This window comes from Melanaphis sacchari, unplaced genomic scaffold, assembly GCF_002803265.2.
Source record: "Melanaphis sacchari strain LSU unplaced genomic scaffold, SCAv2.0 Contig36_pilon_pilon, whole genome shotgun sequence".
Taxonomy (NCBI): Eukaryota; Metazoa; Arthropoda; class Insecta; order Hemiptera; family Aphididae; genus Melanaphis; species Melanaphis sacchari.
The window spans coordinates 4,061,794-4,079,988 of record NW_020271232.1 but is presented as its reverse complement, the minus strand read 5'-3'; the positions used below and the strand labels follow the sequence as shown (position 1 = coordinate 4,079,988).

The 18,195-nt window shown below is 24.0% G+C and overlaps 2 protein-coding genes across 3 annotated transcripts; one reads left to right on the top strand and one right to left on the bottom strand.

The window, feature by feature from the left end:
• Positions 1-12,978, bottom strand: LOC112597071 (structural maintenance of chromosomes protein 4). 2 transcript variants are annotated; one of them, XM_025342992.1, is made up of 22 exons: positions 12,574-12,978; positions 12,226-12,502; positions 9,550-9,741; positions 9,297-9,479; positions 9,114-9,218; positions 8,760-8,947; positions 8,510-8,650; positions 7,822-7,972; positions 7,058-7,279; positions 6,827-6,948; positions 5,960-6,200; positions 5,693-5,895; positions 5,434-5,621; positions 5,117-5,373; positions 4,931-5,057; positions 3,652-3,841; positions 3,085-3,229; positions 2,158-2,331; positions 1,645-2,004; positions 1,291-1,523; positions 1,028-1,211; positions 1-225 (listed from the first exon to the last, which is right to left on the bottom strand). In XM_025342992.1, exons 2-22 carry the CDS (start codon positions 12,496-12,498, stop codon positions 43-45), a joined length of 4,062 nt encoding a protein of 1,353 aa, XP_025198777.1. In that variant the 5' UTR covers positions 12,499-12,502; positions 12,574-12,978; the 3' UTR covers positions 1-42. The 2 variants fall into 2 exon arrangements, with proteins under 2 accessions (XP_025198777.1, XP_025198778.1); XM_025342993.1 differs by having other exon boundaries at positions 43-225; positions 12,662-12,978.
• Positions 12,979-13,198: 220 nt separating this feature from the next.
• Positions 13,199-15,263, top strand: LOC112597072 (minor histocompatibility antigen H13). Its single transcript, XM_025342994.1, has 8 exons — positions 13,199-13,635; positions 13,704-13,802; positions 13,916-13,998; positions 14,084-14,258; positions 14,331-14,514; positions 14,624-14,747; positions 14,818-15,006; positions 15,080-15,263. Exons 1-8 carry the CDS (start codon positions 13,444-13,446, stop codon positions 15,129-15,131), a joined length of 1,098 nt encoding a protein of 365 aa, XP_025198779.1. The 5' UTR covers positions 13,199-13,443; the 3' UTR covers positions 15,132-15,263.
• Positions 15,264-18,195: the final 2,932 nt, after the last annotated feature.

The following is an 18,195-nucleotide window of genomic DNA, read 5'->3' as shown; positions in this document are numbered from 1 at the left end:
TTAATTTAGTCATTCAAAAAAACTACACAAGTAATTTTAAAATTAATCTACTTTTTTAGTATATTTATATAAAGCACCCTTTAACATATCTTGATACTTGTCTGTTGTAATTGATGAAGTTGCAGTACAGTCATTTGTTTTGTAAATACCAACTAATACATTAGCTTTTTCAAACATATTTGAGCGTAATGAAATTATAATAAATTGGGAATTTTTTGTTCGTTCCTAAAAAAAAATAAAAGATTAATGTTCCTTTTCATATATTTACTAAAAGCAAAATAAAATTAATTTATATGGAACAAATTCAAATAATCAGATACTTATTTCTAAAGAAGTATATCATATAATGTGGCAATGGGTTCTGATGAATTTTATGAAAGTTTGTGAATTAAGCATTAAAGACAAAGTATACTTAATTTAAGGAAAATATTTTAAACAAATATTTGAATTTTATAAATTATATTAATTAAATGACCTCTTCTATTTAAAATACTCTCAACAGGTACATTAAATTTGCATCAATATTTCTATTATTATTTATTTATTTATTTAATTATTATGAATTAGAAAACTTTAACAACAAATTCAAATTGAATAACAGATAAAATTTTACAACTTTTGGTTATTTTAAATTATATACCATAAACTTTTTTGAGCATATAACATTATAACCTATCTCATCTATTTAGAATGAAACTACAACACTCAATAATTCATAAAAACCCACTGCTGAACCATGTACATAAATTAATATTGATATAGTTTAACATTCTTATTTGAATAGTACAATAGCATTTGTCAAACTGATTATACAGAAATATAGTTAATATTGACAATTCACAAATTTAAATTGTTAACATATTTACTATTGATTATTGAGCATATATCATATAACAAGCTGATGAATCTAAACATTTTAAGAAATAAGCACATTCAGCTATGTAGTACACAAAAAATGTAAGTAAATTATATTTATGTCATTATATTACTCCAATTTTAAAAACAGTCAATTATTATTTATAATTACCTTTATGTAATACGCAATTATTGATACATTTTTAAAATCTAATGCTGCATCAATTTCATCCATAACATACAATGGTGATGGCTTATAATAATGAAGAGCAAATACAAGAGCTAAAGATGACAATGTTTTTTCACCACCAGATAGATTAGATATTACTTTCCATGTTTTCTTAGGTGGTCTTACACTAAGTAACAAATATTTATTATTAGTAATATATTATTGGGTCTACAACTCAGAATTTATAATAAATTAAATATACAAACCTAAAGTTGATTCCTTCACTAAACGGATCTAATGAATCAACAAGTTCAAGTTCAGCATCACCACCAAGTGTTATCATTTGATACATTTCTTTCAGTTTAATAGTAATCTTTCTAAATGAAGCCATGAACTCATCCCTTCTTCGTTGCCGTACTTTATTTATCATTTCAATATGATCATTATATAACTTCAACACTTCTGCCACTTCATTTGCTTTTTCGTTGTACTGTTGTGTCTGTAACACACACAAAAAAATAAATATATTTAAATAAACCAACCTAGTGTCATAATATATTCAATATTGAAAAACTACACATTTGTTTGTATAAATTTCTTTTTTTTAAAATTCAACCCACCCTTTTTTTGAATTCTTCGAGTATTTTGAAATTTGGTTTATCAAGATTACGTATTTCTTCGAGTAGTGTAGCTCTTCTAGTATTAGTTTCTATTATATTAACTTGAACTAATTGCTCTGCACTATACTGAGGCAATTCTTTGATATCTGAGTCAATATCATCTACATCGTCAACTTGCATCTTATCAGCATCATCTTGTTTTCGAGACATTTCATTTGCTTCATTATTTTCTTTTTCATTATCTTCATCTGAAGCAGTTTTATTATGACTCTTAGATCCAAAATTTTGATAAGATTCTATAACTGGATCTCGTTGAGCACAATCAATTTCTGGGATTTTATGTAATTTTAATTTTGACATCTAAAGAATATAAACAATATAAATAAGTTCATATTCAGTATTTTGAACATAATAATAGAAAGTAATAAATAAAATTATAAAAATTCCAATTTACAAAAAAAAATATTATGTCATCCCCTATTATCAATACAATAGGTTAAGAATAAATTTTACCTTGGCATTTATATCATTAAGTTGGTCCACGCTTATTTTTATTTCAGATTTAATGTTATGAAGATCATTCTTTAATTTTATGTTCTCTAAACGTAATTCATTTGTTCTGATTAGATTCTTATCATCTTCACTAGTCATTTCTTTAATTTTTGTTTTTTGTTCTTCTATACTTGCCTGAACGAATAAAAATATATAAATTTATATTTATTATATTAAATATTAGTATTGAATGTCATCAAGTTATTATTTAAAAATATTACCATATAGGACATAGGTTCAATTAAATCTCAGTTGGTAAACAACTGTCCTAATTGATAATAAGGCAATAACAAGCATTTTTTAAAGCTTACATGTGATCAAAGGCGGACTATGCCTACAGGATTTTGAACTTAAACAAAGAGCTGTTATTTATTATAATTAAAAATTAATGTTATTCTTAAGTCTTAAGACTGAAAAAAAATGAATTGAATAAGATTGATATAATTAAAAATAAAAGTGATTTATTAAAATATATATATTATATAGATCTATTTTTAATTTAATATTATAATCTGTTATTATTTACTGCAAAATGAGGTTTTTTGCTTAATAATACCAATATAATATATATTGATACCTGATTCAATATTTTATTTATAAAATAACAATTTAAATTATCAACCAAATACGTTTATTTATATATATATACATTAAATATGTTCGTTTAAAAAACATAAATAAATAGAAAAGACTTTATTTTTAAATATTGAACTTGAACAAATTCAAATTTTAAGAGAATTTTCTAAACACTGATTTAATTTATTATGAGACAAGTAAGATTTCATTTTAATTTTTAAATTAAAATAAGTTTTTGAAAACATAAACTTTAAATGCAGGTGAAACAAAATAATGTAACAGTACAACATAATTAAAATAAAAAACACTTACAGTAATTTCTTTATTCTTATCATTCAATTCAGCAACCAGAATTTCGTTATTTTTTAACTCTTCTTCATAGGATTCCATATTTTTTTTACATTCAATAATATCATCTTTCAAAGTTTCAATTTGACTTTCTGATTTTTTTATTTGTCTGTAATAAATTAAAAACACAATACTGTAACAATATATTAATGAAATAATTATTAATTAATACCTATTTTTATTTTTATAAAATAGACTAATAAAAACTCAGTAATTCAAAATTAATTGTTATATTTTACACATAAACTTAGAATCTTATAGTTATAAAAGGAACAATCATTAATAGTCCTCTTCAAATATAATTATGAATAAAAAAAAAACTGTTTTATTATTATCTAGAAAAATTACCTACATAATAACAAGATAGATTCAGTTAATGTCTAAAACTAATAAGCTGTATTTTTCACAAGTGAATTGATCTCAAAAATAATAATAAGCACTTCATCAGTTTTCCAAAATAACTTAAATAATACTTATAAATTATAACTATAAGAAAATAGATAATTTATGTATTTAAAACAAATTTCTCACCTTTGAGCACTCTGTATATCAATATCAACTTGATTAATTTGATTACGGGTAATCTCTAACTTTTTAGTCGCTTCATCTAACAAACGTTTAGCTTCTTTAGGTTGTCCTTGAGTTATTTCTTCAATTTGTTTCTTCAAATTATCCATTTTAGATTTGATTTTGTCATACTCTACTTTTGACTCTTGTAACTCTATAATAAATATAGAACTTTAAAGTAAATTCAATAATATATTGTACATGAATACATCAATATTTGTATTTATTATGTTACTATAAAAATTTGAAACTTTTTCTATGAACAAATTTTTACCAACTATAAGTGATAAATTATACTTAGTAATAATAAATAATAATTTTTATTCAAAAAAATAAATTGCAATAACAAAAAAAAATTAAACAGTACATTGTAGGAATACATAATAGATATACTATTAGAAGGTTTTAATATATTATTCTATATGTATGCAATATTAAACATTTAGTCATTCTTGATTTTCTCAAATGGGTTACAAGGCACATGATCTCATTATCATGTCAGTTTTATTAGTAAATACTTAATTACTATTTTTACATATTTTACTTTAAACTTTGGTTATTTTGGATATTGTTTTCATTGTATATATTAATTAAGTGGCCAGACTTATTTATTAAAATTAAATTAAAATAATCTTTACTCAAAATATTACTAAAATGTCACCATTACTTTCAAACCAAATTAATATGAACAATAAGTGTTAAATGATAATCAATCATTTATTAAATAATATGTCTAAAATAATTTATTTCACATGTTTTTAAATTATTTTACTATTATTTTTAATTTCATATAAAAAATGTAAATATTTTTCTGAGTATTTTGATGTACTAACAATTGATTTTTAAGTATTTAAGCTTAGTTATGCAGAATGAAGAAACCTGAGGAACTCTGAAAAATGTTAATCCACTACTCTGCTAATTAAAATACACAATATGCATACAACTAATTAACTACTAGTACAAAATATGATTTGTACACATTAATATACTTGATAAAATATAGTGATATACACATAATTTTAATTTTAGTATGTACGTTATTTCAAAAGCTGAAAATTTTTTAAAACATTAATGGTAAAACATCATAAAAATATAACATATTTAAAATAACTTCAAATTATACAGAAAAAAATTCAAAAAACTACTTTTAGAAATGAGTATTAATAGTCAAAGGATCGCTAAAAAACATTAAAAAAAAAATTAATTTTAAAAATACCATTACAATAATTTTATTTATTTTTACCTTTTTCTGCTTCTTGGATTTCTGTTTTTTTTTTGGCAACAGCTATTGGATCTGTTTTTTTTTTTATAATTGTTAACTTTTGAGTTTCAATCATACTTTTTAATTGATTTTCTTTTTCTTTCCATGCCTAAAATATAAATATATTTTAACTACTGTAATTTATACATTAATTAGATTTATACTTACATTTATACGTGATGAACACTCTTTAACAATTATATTTAGATCTTCAATTTGTCTAAGATTTTGATCTATGTTAGTTTGGAAATCAAAAATATCAGATTGAGTTTCTCTCAATTTAATTTCCAAATCTTTAGCAATTTTGTCTAGATTTTCTACTTCATTTTGACTCACTACAGATGAGTTGCCAGTAACATATCTCGACCTTATTTCTTGAGGCCCAATCTTTCCTTTAATAGGCCTTCCACCACCAGACATAATACCTATAGTTAAATAAATTATTTTATCAAATATAAATAAGATTTTAAAAAAATGAGTCATACCTGATTGATCAATTAAATCTCCTTTATATGTAACAACTCTATAACGAGTTTTAGTACCAAATGCTATTCTTCTTGCTTGTTCTAAATCTTCAGCCAGTAATGTATCATATAAACCAGAATAAAATGTAAGCCTGAAACGTTGATCCAATATTTGAATAAAATCAAAAACTCGTTTTGCTTTTTCAGGACTAGAAATAACAAGACATTACAATTATTATTTAGTTAAGAAAAAAAATTGTGTATAAATTAATTAACTAACTAGTTATTATTTGCATCAGCATGGGGTTTTAATTTTTGAACTTGAGGCATGATTGAAAATGTCAGTCGACCAATATTATTTGTCCTCAGTTTTTGAATGCATGCATGAGCTGCGTCTGATGTTTCGACAACAATTTGATCTGTAGAACCACAAGCTGTACATGCAGGAATGTCATATTTACCTTCTACTTGCCCATAATCACCCTATAATTGAAAATTTTCATTTGTATTTGATTTTCTTTAAGTTAAGAGACTAAAATTCACTTACACATCTACCAAGAAGTCCATTGATTTCTCCTTTATCTTTTAAACTAAGAATGTATTGAATAGGTCGGCTTCGTTCAGTTGTTTCTGCATAAGCTGTTCGTTTTTCAGTCAAACTTTGACGTATATTTTGTAATTTAGTTTTCATCTGCTTCTCATCTTCATTCAATTTCTTAATTTTAATTTCTAGATCTTTAATTATATCTTTACTTTTAAGTATATCTGCTTCTGCTTTTTCTTTTTTTTTAGTTAGGAAGTATAAATTAATTTAATTATAACTATTACTAATTATCATAGAATAAAATTAATTTAAAAAAACTAAATGCATGATAATATTTAACCAATTTTGGTAATGGCTTACTCTATAGAAAATCCAAAATTATAAGCAAACTATCATTAAAATATGATCGACATAAGTACTCTTGCCAGACATGATCAGTGTCATGCAATAATAGACAAAATAATTTTGATTATTCATCTCTAATATTTATCATGGTAAAGAATAAATAAATAAATAATGTGAATACAGAGAGCAAGTTATATTGTTATACAATCAAAGTTATATTGTTCTATTATTATTTAGAGATAAGATAATATACAAATATTGTACCTGTGTATTTTGATTATTGATTACTAAGATAATTAAATATTCATATACTGTACTTTTTAACTCATTTACTAAAATACATTATTACTAATGATTTAGGTTAACAGTCTCAATTAATCATCATAATTAGAATTATAATAATTAATCAAAGTTCTACTACAAATTATTAACTATAACAAGAGCAACTTAAATACTATCATGCATGCATGATAGTATGAATCGCCCCATCATGAGATATAATGTGAATCATATTTAAGGTATTACCTCATATTTTCTTGGAATTTTTCAACTCCACCCGTCATTTGCTCTTCCAAATTAATTAATTTTTCTTTTTCAGATTTCTCAGTATCTATGAGTACCTCAAACTCAGTTTTTAAAGTTTGAAACTAAATCAAAAGTTCAACGTTAGAATAAGAATCAATATTGATTTAATATTTATAAATAAATCTAACCTAACATAACAAATTACAACATTTAAAAAGCTTAAGAACTTACTTGATTTTGTTTACTACCAACAAGTTTCTGCAGTTTTAATTCTTCAGGAGCTAATAGATCTTTTTCATCCCTAAATTTTTTTGATTTTTCAAAGCCACTAGAATTTATTTTTGTATAATTTGCTTCCAGTTCTATACATTTCTCTTCCAAAGTTGGTAATTCAGATTTCAATTTTTTGAGTTCAGCTTCTTTAATTTTGGGTACACCTTCAGCTTTAGTTATCTAACCAGAAATATTTTTAAACATATTAATTAACTCATTATAAAACAATTTAATCAAACCTATGAAATTTATGTCTTACCTTAAGTAATAATTGTAACTAAAATTAAGTTAACTTAGGCTTATCGGTTATAATGTACAAGATAGAATTAACTAATTAAAAGAAATACTTAAAGGTAAGAGGTACTTGAGGATTTGATTTGATGGACTATTATTGGTTAAAAAATTTACTAAGTTTTAATAAAGTCAATTAATAATACTCAGAAATTGGAAATGTCATGATAAAATATATAAACAAGAAATACCATATTTAAGAGATTAATATACATCAATATTATAACTGAAAATATAAATATTTAAAATCACCTCTTAATGACTGCCAACCCAATTAATACTATAAATTTAAGATTTTAGTGTCTAAATAATAGTAAATACCATTTTATTTTCAATAAAAAAGTTGATCATAGTAATCATAACATGTGATATGTGTGTTAAATATAAATATAAGTAGACTTAAATAAAGCAATTATTGAGTTAAATTTTACCTTTTTTTGTTCTTGTTGTATGGAATTTTCATACTTAGTTATCTGCGCTTTTGTCTGATTATATTCATCCTTCAATTGGCTACTTTTACGTAAACATTTCTTATGTTTTTCTTCATTCTTTTTTAATATTAAGTGATCAGATTTCAACTTACTAACAAATAAATAAAATATAATTACATTTTTTAAATGTTATTTAATGTCTTTAATAGTTATTATAATCTATACATTTTCAATTAAAGAAATTCAATACTTAAATATTGATTTAAAAAATGTAGGTATACCTACTGGTAAAATTATTACAGAACTAAATAATAAAATAATTGTTAATTTTAGTCTTGAGCCATACATTGTAATTTGTTCTTCTAATTTTCATGAGGATAACCCTAACCCAGACAATGTTTAAAAAAGTGGACAGTAAGGCAATTATACTACTTCATTTTTATTATTTCATGTTAAATACTGCTCTCCCTCTTAAAGGATAGATATTGGCAGACTACATTTTCATTAGAGTGAGAAGAAACCAGATGGCGCAATAAAGCAACATGAGGAATTATGAATAGGTAAAACTATAAGTAATTTGCACTATGCCATGAATACAATCACCAATAATGTATATATTATGGTAATGTTTTAATCAATATGTAACGCTGAACTTATAATAGTATTTAAAAAGTAAAAATTAACCTACTCAGATAAATCTTGTATTTTTTTTTCGAATTGCTTCTTATCCTTAGAAATAGTATTTATTTCTTTTTCATTAGCATTTATTTCATCATTGATCTTATTTTGAGTTTCAGTTTTGGATTCTATAGTTGATTCAACATCAAATCTAATAAAAAAATAATATACATAAACATAACCAATTACAAATTAAATATATATATATTATATATAATATAATAGTAAATAAAAATAATTTTAATTTAAATCATACATACTTATCTTTTTGGTACTTTTTATTGCTTAACCGAGTGATTCGGTTTTCTAATTTTAAATAACTAATTACAGCTTCTACTGGTTCAATAAGTTCCTCTCTTTCTTTGGCAACAAATTTCAAACGAGTTATTTTTTCATTTTTTTCCAACGATAAATCTTTTACTTTTTCTTCAAGTTTAGTAATTGGTTTCTAAATATAAATGCAATTGACTCACATAAGAAAAAAATATAATGGTTTTTTTTTTTAATTATTTAAGTTACTAAACCTATTCCAAATTATTATATATTTTACAGTATAAATTATTTTTAAAAAACTATTGTCAATTATAAATAAAAATATTTAAAAAAAATCTAACCTTGTATCTAACAGTGCCTATAACATCTTCTAAATATTCTAACATACCAGTTGAATGGTCATTTTCAGATTTAGGTTTCATCATAGCAATTTGTTCAACTTCACCCTAGATCCATTAACAAAACTATACTTATATTTTTGCTTATATAAAAAAATACCAAATTAAATACATAATACAATTTACCTGAAGAATAAGAAAACGATTATGAACTAAATCTATTCCATTTTTCTTTAAAATAATTGCTATATCCTTAAATTTTACACGTTTATCATTTAATGTATAAAATGATGAATTATCTTTAAATGCAGTACGTGTAATCTTTATTTCAGTACCTGGAATAGGAACAAATCCAGTTTGTGCTGTAATCTATAACATCAACAGTAAACAATTTTAAAATTTAAAAAAAAAAAATGATTAATAAATAAAAATTCATTACATCATCTTGAATATGTACAAAATGAACAGTAACAGAACATTGGCGAACATCTTTATGCTTATCTGATTTGTGTAACAGTACTGATACTTTTTTTGATCTAATTTTTGAAGATCGGTATCCAAACACAAAAAGTAAAGAATCAATAACATTACTCTTTCCACTTCCATTAGCACCAACAATGCTTGTTAAACTCTGTAAAATAAAAAGATGCTTTTAAAATTGCAAATATATATTACATTTATGTACATGAATACATTTTGTATTGTATTGTTTACAATATATACATTAAAGCATTAAAAAATTATAATTGCATACCAACAAAGATAAAATATTTACAATAAAAATAAATATACAAAACGGCTCTATTCAGTGGCTAATGTTCAATAAGTAACTAACTCTCCCAATTTCAAAAATAATATTTTTTATAGTATATACAAACTGGTAACAACATAAGTAATATTATAAATATCTACTTAGTAAAAGTTGAATTGTAACTGTTATATTAATGTAGATGGTTTTTGTTACAGTATATATTATTTTTTTACAACAGATTGTGACTGATTTGGCAAATAGCACTTTATTCATAGTTAAAACATAGTCAAAATTTAATGTATTTCAGTATATTAGAGAAAGTATAAAAATAATTATTATTTTATTTTTTAGATTTTTGGGTCACTTTAATGATGAGTGGAAAAAGTAAATTAATTTAAATTTTATTTTGATGTAACATCTTTTGGAAAAAAAACCAAAATTATCTTAACATAACATTGATACTGACCACATTTAAAAGTTCAATTGCCACTGATAATTCAAAATTTCACTAAAATTTGAACTACACAGATGTTTTACAACAAACTTTTAGCAACAAAAGTGATGATTTATTACCATTCTCTATAATGATAACATACAACATTGACATGTACATAAATACAAGTATAAATAACCATACAGATTTTAATTTATTTAAAACAACTGTGAGTAAAATAAAAAAATTATATCTATTGGTTTTTTTCCAAAATTTAAAATTAATTTAAGTATCTATGACAATATTTTAATCAAAAACATTTGAATTTTTATTAGTGGACTATCAACTAAGAAATTCAAAAAATATTATTTTGTTAATATTGTAGGTACTTTATTTTATTCAAATAATCATAGTGAAAAAACAATTTTATATACCTAGACTTTTTAATAAATAAAACATTGACAAATTTTAAACATTTTATGGTAAACACAGATTATATCCATCTTCGTGAAACCACCTAGTACCATAATTTAATGCTGAGAAACCAATATCTTTTTATAAACTTATGAGGACACTTCTTTTTAAATACCAATTTAATTAAATTAATTCTTACTGTTTAAAAATAACTAAAGAAAACATCAATAGGTTGCATCTTATTGTCCAATCAATTCTATTTTAAGCTCATCAGAATTACCATTTTATGGTAACAAGGATGATGAATCTTAGACTAACAGTAACAAATTAAACCAAGAAAATTTTAAAAATAATTAAGATTTTGAATTTAATTTAGTGATGTAGAGATATAAGATTGTTTAAACTCAGTGCCTTATTCTCATACTGAATCCAAAAACAAATCTATTATAACTATGTTGATATAATATTTAAATTCCATTTCTTTATCAATTTAATTAACTTCCCTAAATTAAATTATGGACCTATTTCTACCATTATTTTCTTTTATTTGTATAATATTTATATTGTATTATAAAACTTTTTATTTACATTCCGATATGTTATATTTCAACTTTTAGATTGTCATAAACTATTGATAAATAATATAATTTTTGAACTATAGCTAAGTTAAAATTTTAATTGTTTAAATTAATAGATTTATTCCAAGTTTACTAAAATAAAAAAAATAATTTAAATAATTTATAGAAATGATATTAAGACAATACAATGATATTATATATATATATTACTGTCTTTAAAATCTTTTATCTATTTATTGAGTGACTTATATATTTATGTTAACTATTTTCTATAAACAAAAAATAAGAAATCAATTAGACATAATTGATTTTGACCTAACCTAACCTTGCTAAAAGCTCACTTTTTCAGGTAATATATCAAATAAACTTTTTTGTAAGAACCAATGCAATAACTCAAATATCTACATATTAACACACAATATTGATAATTATATGATTGAGAATGTTTTATTTTTATAGCATACACATGAGAATGCTCAAAATGGAAGAATAAAATAACTACCCATCTAAAAAAAACAGTATTATTGAGAACAAAATCCTATGCAACATTGCCATATATAAATGGCATGTATATATTTCATATTTTGATATTCAATTTTAAAAATTCACATCAAAGCTCATAAATAAATTATTACACAAGTTATACAAATTATAAAGTGATAAACAATAAGATAGAAACAATGAGTTATATTTTAATTCCCCAATATTGATTTCCCAAAAATATTATACGTCTTTCAGAATATTTAATTTGACAATACCCACTATCCGGTTGTATAATGTATTGTATTGAGTTTTGAGTTTGAATTTTCATGCTACTATATATTTGGCAATGTTGCATACAACTATAAAAACTTAGCATTCTTAATCATAAGAGTCAATAAGGTATTGACAATGAAGACCATTTTCAATCGTACATCTACCATAAATTTATGTCTTTACCTTATGAAATTTTCCAATAGTAACTTCTCCAAAGTAACTTTTAAAGTTATTAGCAACAATTTCTGTAATAACCATACGAGGCCCAGGATTTTCTTCAGCAGATGTAATTGGAGGTAACTCGACCGGTATACGTATACCATTGAATATTTCTGCATCTTCAATATCTGATAAGTCTTCATCATCAGAGAAGTCACCAACTTTCTCTTGCCTAATCCTTTTGTTTTTCCCAGGACTGTCATGGTTAACAGCTTTGTCCTTTCTTTTCACTGCCATAACGCTAAATAAATTTCATGAAAACGATTTATATTGCTAACATGATCGTGGATAATATTATATTGACTTGATTACTCTTTTATCCAAATATGATCATACGTTAGTGGCACTAATGCTAAATAGAACCGTCCATGGGTTACGGGAAGTATGTAATAACACTCACTGAGTTAACTGTGAACAATTATTATCTTGTAACTTGTAAAACGCTTCTATCTTCTATGGCTGGATTTAATACCCACAAGCATGTTCCATAGAAAACAGATATGCAACACTAAGTCACTAACAATCGTGTGGTATATTCAAATGCTAAATATTCCAGGTTCGTCAGGTTCACACAGGGGTCAATTTCAACAATTTAGGAGAATAAAAAACAGTAAATACTAAATACTAAATACAAAAAACGAAAAATGGCGCAAACGTGCAATGGTCTACGGACAAACTGAGGAGATTGGCGGTTATTTTGTTATCTCATTTTCGTGCGACACCCTGTAGTCTTTCCATCGGACATTCATTGGCGATAGTGGCCGCCTACGGTGCGTCGGTTACAGGTCTGGCATCCTGACGAATAAAAAATGAAAACGGTAAAAAAAAATAATAATTTACAGCGTGACCAACGTGTGTGTTGGAGAGAAATTTATAACGGATTCCGATGACACATAATTTGGTTGACGTGCGCTTTTTACGTTTATCTACATCACAACTAAACCGAGACAAGTGTCTTGTCACTAATCACTATACAGTTTACTATACTTTAGTGTATAGTTTGAGATGTGTTGTGACTCGTGTATACGTTTCACCATATCGCAATAGATTCAAGAATCAAGATTGTTATTTCTCGACTTTTCGTCTTCCAGAAAAGATATTTAGTATATGCATATCATTTAAATTAATCAGTTTAAGTTTGCTTCACTATTATTTTTATTGTTTAACTCAACTTTACGAATAATGGCCGAAGTCGTAGATGATATAATTAAAACATTAAACGAAACAAATGGTACGGACACGGAGCCTGTTCTCAAAAGGCTACCAGCCACTACTGAAGGTATGCTGATTGCATACACCAGTTTAGTGATCATGGCGTTGGTGCCTATATTCTTTGGGTCATTCCGATCAGTTGAATTGCAGATCAAAAATAAAGTTTGTATTCCAGTTGGCTAACATATTTTGTAATTAATCATCTGCTAAGATCTTGCTTCCTTTTACAGTTGAAAAAAGAAGTACCAGAGTCTATGACAGAAAAAGATGCTATGATGTTTCCATTGATTGCTAGTGGAGCTCTATTTACACTCTACATAATTTTTAGGGTATCAAATAATATTATACAATCTTATTGAAAATAATTATGCCAAATTGTTAATGTATTGTTGATATTTAAAAAATGTATCTATATTGAGTATATTGTTTATTTTAATTATAGGTATTTTCTAAGGAACACATAAATCTATTAGTAACTCTATATTTCTATGTACTTGGAGTGGCAGCTTTAAGTAATCTTATAGGGTAAAAATTTTATTACATTTAGTTACAAAAACAGATGAGAATTACATACTCTAAATATTACAACAATTTATATTTTTTTACTTAGTAAGAAATTCAGCGCCATATTACCAAAAAGTGTACCTAACACTAAATTCCAATTGGAGTTTACTGAAGACTCGGGTGAAAATAAAACTGATTGGATTAATGTAAAATTTACATTACATGAAGTATTATGTTTGTTTTTGTGCGCAGCATTAGGAACATTTTATTTATATAGCAAGGTATTATTTTATTAATTAGTTTATCCTATTATTAATATTCTTAATTATACGTATATATTTTTTTAATTTTAGCATTGGATCGCAAACAATATATTTGGATTGGCATTTGCTATAAATGGAATAGAATTATTACACCTCAACACCATTAAAATTGGATGTATCCTCTTATGTGGTTTATTTGTCTATGATATATTTTGGGTGTTTGGTACAAATGTTATGGTTACTGTAGCTAAATCTTTTGATGCTCCTATCAAACGTTAGTTTTAAAATTAATAATTTATTATTTTTTAAATGAAATATTGTAATTTTTATAATTGATAGAAATATATTTTATTCTAATCTAATTTATTTATATTTTATTGCAGTTGTATTTCCTCAAGATTTATTAGAAAATGGTGTTTTGGCTGCTAAAAATTTTGCTATGTTGGGCTTAGGCGATATTGTTATCCCAGGAATATTTATTGCATTCATGTTAAGATTTGATCAGAGGTATATTCTTATTTAATTTTGATTGTTAAACTAAAAATAATATACTTCAATATAATTTTTTATTTTATAGCTTAAAACGTAAGACAAATACATATTTCAACGCGACATTTTTGGCCTATATTTTGGGATTACTTACCACTGTATTTGTTATGCACGTCTTTAAAGCAGCTCAGCCAGCTTTATTATACTTGGTACCTGCGTGTTTAATTACTCCTATGTTGGTAGCTTTAGTACGTGGCGATTTTAAAACCTTATTCAGGTATGTTAAAATTAAAAGTATGCATACAAAAAATTATAATTGAAATAATTCATTTATAAATATTATTTTACAGCTATGAAGATCATAAAATGGAACCAGAAAAGACTTCCAAAAAATCGAAATAAACTAAGTGTGTATTTTATTATTTTTATGTTTTTTATTTTTATTTTTTTGAAAGAGTAATAACTTCAATACATGACACTTAAAAACAAATTTTATAAGATCATTTTTCATTATTAATTACCTGACAGTTCAAAGTATGTAAATCATGTGTCAATTTGTTGGGACAGTAACAAATAAATTAAATTCAAATGTTAAAGTGTACTTATGGAATTTATTATTGGTTGTTCATTGTATTAAACTTTCTTCCTAATTAAAGCTTTATAAATGTTTTATGTTTGTGATATTCTTTCTAATTCTAAACAACATAAATTCATAGTTTTTAATATTTAATTAAAATTCACATCATTTACATAAATATTTACCAACTTTATTGGATCAATTCTAATAAAATCTATGTTATTTTTCATCTGTTTTAATTAAATTTCTATGAAAATATCTTTATGTTCTTTCAATTAAGAATTAGTTTGATCTCGATTTCATTTTTAAAATGTTGTTTACATTTTCTTGGAATGTTATTACAATTTATAATATTCCCCATGAAGTTCCATCAATGGATGGTCTCTCCACTCAAGCCCCCTGTCTAAATTGTATTGTATTCTTTAATCACTTGTGCTTATTGTAAATTATTGTTTTCCAGATTGTACAATTTTCTAGCTTAAAAATAATAATAATATTCCCATCTATTAATGAAATCATATTTTGTAAATTTTCATATGTCTACCAGTATATATATATTATACATTCTATGATCAGTTATTAACTGTGATTGTTTGAACTCTGTGTCTAATTTATTTTAAGTTAAATTCTGTACAATTATAATGTTTAAATAAAAATATGTTTGTTTTTTTTTTTTCTATTTAAAACCCTGTTGAATGTATTTTGTTCTTTTAATTTATTATTTAAAATAAATAATTATTACAAAACATTTGATTCTATTAATTATTTTTACTTTATTTATTTATTAACTATTATGAATAATCAAAACATCTGATACATTTAATCTGTTCAGTACCTATGTTAATACATACTTTTTCAAGTTTGATCATTTAAGTGAATATAGTATAATAATTGTATTTTGATAAATAACTGTATTTTAAAGTTTCAATTCATTGTGAGATTTAGTTGCTATGAAATTATATGATTTATACTTAATAATTATTAATTATTGTTCTTAGTAAATATTAAAATTTAAATAAACTAGGTACCATACAAGTATTTCACTTACTAAAAATGTCTGGTTAATTAATTTTAAGTTTGAATTTTTTCTGGATATTGTAGCATTTAAAATGTGTGCATACATTAACATATTTGTAATTTGAAACCTGTTGTCGAGAATACTTACCATACATGAGGCATGACATAATTGCATACAAACTTCAAAGTATGGAAAGTTTGAAGGTATTCACAAGTACCTTATTTGTTAAGTATTCAATTATTATGTATTAATGAAATTATTAGGTATATACAGACATACAATTTACTGCATTCAGTCCGTACTATTATTTTTCAAAATTTTACATTCATTCCGTGAACAGATTAGTATATTATACTGTGTTTCTAGTTTCTACTTGTACAACCATAGATTAAAGTAGCACAGTTAATTTGTATAAATATATATTTTTTAGATAATTTTATTCTAAGATTGAAAAATATATGCTATGTAACCATGTGGTATTTAACTAACATCAGCCTGCATCTAGAACAATCTTGAATCAATGACATTAATTCCGACACTTTTGTTATCCTTTATAGTTCAATTGACTAACAACTTATAAACTTAGAAGCCACTTAGCCACCCAACAAAACTTATTCTTCTAGTCTTCTATTTACTAACAAAATAGATGGAGGAATCATATTGCAAAAATGTACATTATCAAACAGAAAATTTTATCTTGATTACCATTAATTAGTAGTCACATATTATTATTATTTATAAATGGGGCTGTAATTTTAATACCCTAAAAAATCTCAAAAATTCAAAAATTACTTAAAAACAAAAAATGTATTTAAATTATATTTATTATAGCTTAAAAATTGGAGAAAAAATTTAAAATTATATTACAGTAAGTACCTACTGTATTTTTTTATTTTTTTTATAGTATTGGTGGTTGTTACTTATTTAGTTCTTGTACTTCTGTTTTCTTAATTATTCATTCTAAAATTATAATTTAAAAAAGATTGTTATCGACAATAACTTATCGAGCTATATAATTTAATATTCATATCGCCAACAGTTTGTCGAAAGTCTCTTGCAACAATTTTTGTTCATTTTATGAACAAATTGTGAAAAATTCTCTAAAAACTAAAAAAATGCCCTACAATAGTCAAAACAATTTACTTAAAATGCACTTAAAAATACAAAAAAAAAAAAATTACTTTACAATAATCAGTATCACTTAATACACCAGAAAAAAGATGCCTTTGCTTCAAAATCCCAGCCCTATTTATAAATTTATAATATAAGTACTTTTAAGTATTTGTTTATTCTTTAATATTAATCATAAAAATTTTAAATTATTGCAATGCAGTTTATTATGGTATTAGAAGAGTGTGGAGGACAAAGCTCTCCACGGATCTGTGTACCATTAATTATTCCAGCACCCCTAAATTCACACCCAATATGCGCCTATGTACCTAGGTACCTAATTAAAATTTATATGGTGCAATCGTAAATATTATTACAGGTGTATAACCTATTATAGAATACCAACCGAGTTATCCGCTTTTATCTGTACCAAAGTAATTTTAGTAGGTAGGTACTGATGGTTCTATTTAATATTTATAACTTTATAAGTATAGATTATGATATAATCATAATACAAATATTGTCAATACCTACTTATCTTCTTTTTTTTATTTTAGTATTAAAATAACTTATAAATTATGTAAATTTAGAAAGTACTATATATAATTATTTATACATTGATATATTAATATTATACCTACTATATAAATAAAACTTTAAATGTAATAAATAAACTATTAAGTGATCTCTTTATATAATGATAATTATGATATATTGTCATTGATATATCACAATATCCCATAGGTACAATTTTAGATTGA

Excerpts from the sequence above, each read along its gene's own strand:
- LOC112597071 (XM_025342992.1), bottom strand. The coding sequence starts at position 12,498 with ATGGCAGTGAAAAGAAAGGACAAAGCTGTTAACCATGACAGTCCTGGG. Across the intron at positions 8,948-9,113 it reads TAGGCACTGTTAGATACAAG|AAACCAATTACTAAACTTGA; the intron begins GTTAGATTTTTT and ends ATTTATATTTAG. Across the intron at positions 7,280-7,821 it reads TACAACAAGAACAAAAAAAG|ATAACTAAAGCTGAAGGTGT; the intron begins GTAAAATTTAAC and ends ATTTCTGGTTAG.
- LOC112597072 (XM_025342994.1), top strand. The coding sequence starts at position 13,444 with ATGGCCGAAGTCGTAGATGATATAATTAAAACATTAAACGAAACAAAT. Across the intron at positions 13,999-14,083 it reads GCTTTAAGTAATCTTATAGG|TAAGAAATTCAGCGCCATAT; the intron begins GTAAAAATTTTA and ends TTTTTTACTTAG. Across the intron at positions 14,515-14,623 it reads TTTTGATGCTCCTATCAAAC|TTGTATTTCCTCAAGATTTA; the intron begins GTTAGTTTTAAA and ends ATTTTATTGCAG.